Here is a 3,128-nt window from a genome sequence, read left to right as displayed (position 1 = left end):
CTTTATCAATCACACAATTACTCCACACATGGGCTGACATCACTCACACATCCATATACTCCCCCATGCACAAATCATGAGCAACCTTCTTATATGATAATCCATAGCCAAGCTTTCTTGATTTGCTGATAAACAACTAGTCAAATTGTAGCTTCATGGTTAATCCAAGTGCAATAGGACGAATGACTCAAGTGGATTAGTCATAAATATGTGAGCATATCACGTGGGTTCAAATGAAGGAATTATTTAAATATCATTTTTACACAATTTTATACATACAAAAGGGTGCCATATGAAAGTGTCATTTACAAATTGAATAGAAAAAGGGTATGTTTTATTTTTGAAAAATTCATAGATAAGGGTATTTTTAAATAGTCCTTGAATACATGTGATATAGAGTATATCTATATATAATGAATCCCTTGAGATCTAAAATAACATATTATATGCCTAGTACCAATGTCCTTAATGCTAATATGAGAGGAAATGCAATGGCCATCAATGGAGGAGACTCTAAGTGCTTCAACCTTCTCCCTACTTGCCACAAGCCCATGGACATCTAAATGTCTTTCATAAAGACAATTTTTTTTTTCTTATTCTAGTCTTTCATAATGTTAGTGTTATCATCTAGAAATATTTATCCTAGAAAAAGGAGCCATCATGGAGATGAAAACTTTTTGATTTGTTGGGAAGCTACCAACCTCTCCAAATTTCTTGAGAAGGAGACTCACAAAGAGTATTTGCAAATAATGCATCAACAATCTCGCAAAAACTTTGATCCCATCTACTTGAGTAACATAAAATTACATGTAGCTTGTCTACACCAAGTCAATATAGCAATAACTTTTAGAAGATCAATGTAGAGATTTGTGCTGCAACAATCCCAAAACTCTTGGAAGAATTCAGCAACAGGTAACATATCTACATCATGAGTCTCATTCTTTCTCCATTCTTCTTAGGAGTAATGGCCACATTTTCAATTTCAACTATTGAGAAAGGCCTATCATATAAAGTACATGTTGGCATGTCCTACATGCCTATGTGAAATAGATGGGTATCACATATGTGGATAGCCCAAGTAGTCATGTGTAAGTTTATAAACAAAGGATTTGTTTATGAACTACCTTCAATTGTAATGGATGAAAATTATGGAAGAAACATCTAGTCCTAATATGCACTATCAATAAACTTAAAAAAAGAAAACACATGTAATATTTTTTTTCTCTTATTTGATAATGTCTTTTTAAAAGCTTGTCAATAGTGGGTGTGAACCTTTGACCCCCACAACTTGTGCACACTCCCAACGGATTGGGGCTGCCGCTTGGTCATTTACACAAGTTAGAAATGATCATGCAAGGTGGAAATTGATGTGAAATACACAACATCAAAGCATGGAGTTATCTTGTCGGTTAGGATACCCTTCCATGTCCACCACAATGTGTGTGTGTGTGTGTGTGTGTGTGTGTGTGTGTGTGTTATAAGGAGCCTCTTATGGTGTTTTTAGGACCTGGACTCTCCCCTCAGATTCCCAATGGCACTATGAATTTGTATCCTTCTTGTGGAAGACTGCACAGAAGACAAAGCCTGCCTGGCATTCTGCATTGCTTGCTGGGTGGCGGTAGATTCTCCCACCATCATTTTTGGGGGAGGCTCAGTCAACTTGCTTACCAATACAGGATCGTTAAACTCTGCGCAGAAACGGGAAAAGCCAAGCATATAATTATTAATCCAGAAAATTTGGCTTCTCGACATGTGAGACAATGAAGCCTGCATCAGCAAGGTGTGGGGTTGATGAATGCTTATCTAAAGGCATGAATGTGAGGGTGTTACATGAAGACATTTGGGTCTGGGTAACTTGTTTATATTTGCTTTCATGCCTGATCCCAACCCTAACAGTAAGGATCATTGGATGATCTCAAGGTATGATCATGCCTAATTGACCTCAAACCCTGATTAAAACTGGCTATGCTGCCAGCTCCTGATTCTTAATCTTTGTGTGCACTGCAAATCATGATCCCAAGGTCGCATAATCAATTGATCCCAAACAATAGCTGGAACTGGAATGGATCTCAATGTATAGTTGAAACTGGCTGCTTCTTAATCTGTGTGTGCAGTGCAAATCAGCGCAATTTGGCAAGGAGAGTGCTTGATTGCTGTGATTTCTCACTAAAGTAAAATAGCCAGGGTAATCAAAAGCATATAATCAGAAAGGGAAGAGATTATATCGAACAGACGGATTGATTAGAGCTTATAAGCAGGCAAAATAGTATTTGGGGTTTGGGGGGGTACCTGAGGCCGGTGTGCCCAGCCATAGCACAAGAGCACAGAGAAGCAAGACCAAAGGGATGAGGTGGACAGTCTGCTCGGGCTTGACGATCTTGGGGCCAGGCTGCAGCAGCTTGAGTTTGCCATCATCATGAATTAGAAGCTGCTGCGCATGGACTGCTTCATGCTGGTTATAAGTATGGTGATGGTGGTGGAGGGACTTAATGGGGAGGGAGTCGACCCCCGCGGCCACACTGATGCTTCTCTGTATGGGGGTGGTGGTGACGGAAGGAGAGGAGCAGCCACCATTGCTGATGATGAGACTATGGTGGTGATGCAGCTGATTAGCATACGAAGGAGAGAAGCTCGACGCCAGCTCCTGATCCTCCTGCTGATGGTGATGGTGATGGCTCAGGCTCATGCTGTGAGATCTCTGCATGACACACAAAACTCCTCTCTCTCTCTCTCTCTCTCTCTCTCTCTGTGTATCTGTGAGTAGTTACGCTAATACACAGTTCTTGGTTGTCGATGATGTATCAACCCTAGATTCAACTTTCGTATAGGGAGTCAGTGTTCTTGCATCCAACTTATCTATATATAAAGAAGTTTGACTCCAGCTCCCTGAGATTTATATATATATACATATAGCTTCCAAAAATTGCCACCTAGGGATACCAATCATTTTTGTATGGCTTTTTTGAGAGGTTATGGGGAACACATCTTGCCTGAGACGTGCACGTCCTCTCTCTCTTTTTCTCTCTCAAAAAAATATATATATAGTGTGTTTGTGTACAATCACAACTACAAGCAACTTGGTAGATTTTACCAATAACACATGTAGACCAATGGATAAAATGTGTGAG

General features: G+C 40.0%; 1 protein-coding gene across 1 annotated transcript; it reads right to left on the bottom strand.

Annotated features, from left to right (window-relative positions):
• Positions 1-781: 781 nt before the first annotated feature.
• Positions 782-2,830, bottom strand: LOC148036659 (uncharacterized). The gene is made up of 2 exons (XM_087679183.1): positions 2,290-2,830; positions 782-1,688 (listed from the first exon to the last, which is right to left on the bottom strand). Exons 1-2 carry the CDS (start codon positions 2,702-2,704, stop codon positions 1,501-1,503), a joined length of 603 nt encoding a protein of 200 aa, XP_087535309.1. The 5' UTR covers positions 2,705-2,830; the 3' UTR covers positions 782-1,500.
• Between the last annotated feature and the right edge of the window lie 298 nt (positions 2,831-3,128).

This window comes from Lygodium microphyllum, chromosome 5, assembly GCF_053477565.2.
Source record: "Lygodium microphyllum isolate KBCC chromosome 5, Lygodium_microphyllum_v1.1.10, whole genome shotgun sequence".
In the NCBI taxonomy this organism is placed as follows: domain Eukaryota; kingdom Viridiplantae; phylum Streptophyta; class Polypodiopsida; order Schizaeales; family Lygodiaceae; genus Lygodium; species Lygodium microphyllum.
The sequence above is the reverse complement of the archived record's forward strand: the minus strand, read 5'-3'. Positions and strand labels throughout refer to the sequence as shown.

Coding starts and splice junctions, on each gene's coding strand:
- LOC148036659 (XM_087679183.1), bottom strand. CDS start 2,704: ATGCAGAGATCTCACAGCATGAGCCTGAGCCATCACCATCACCATCAG. Junction 1,689..2,289: donor GCTGGGCACACCGGCCTCAG/GTACCCCCCCAA, acceptor GTTTCTGCGCAG/AGTTTAACGATCCTGTATTG.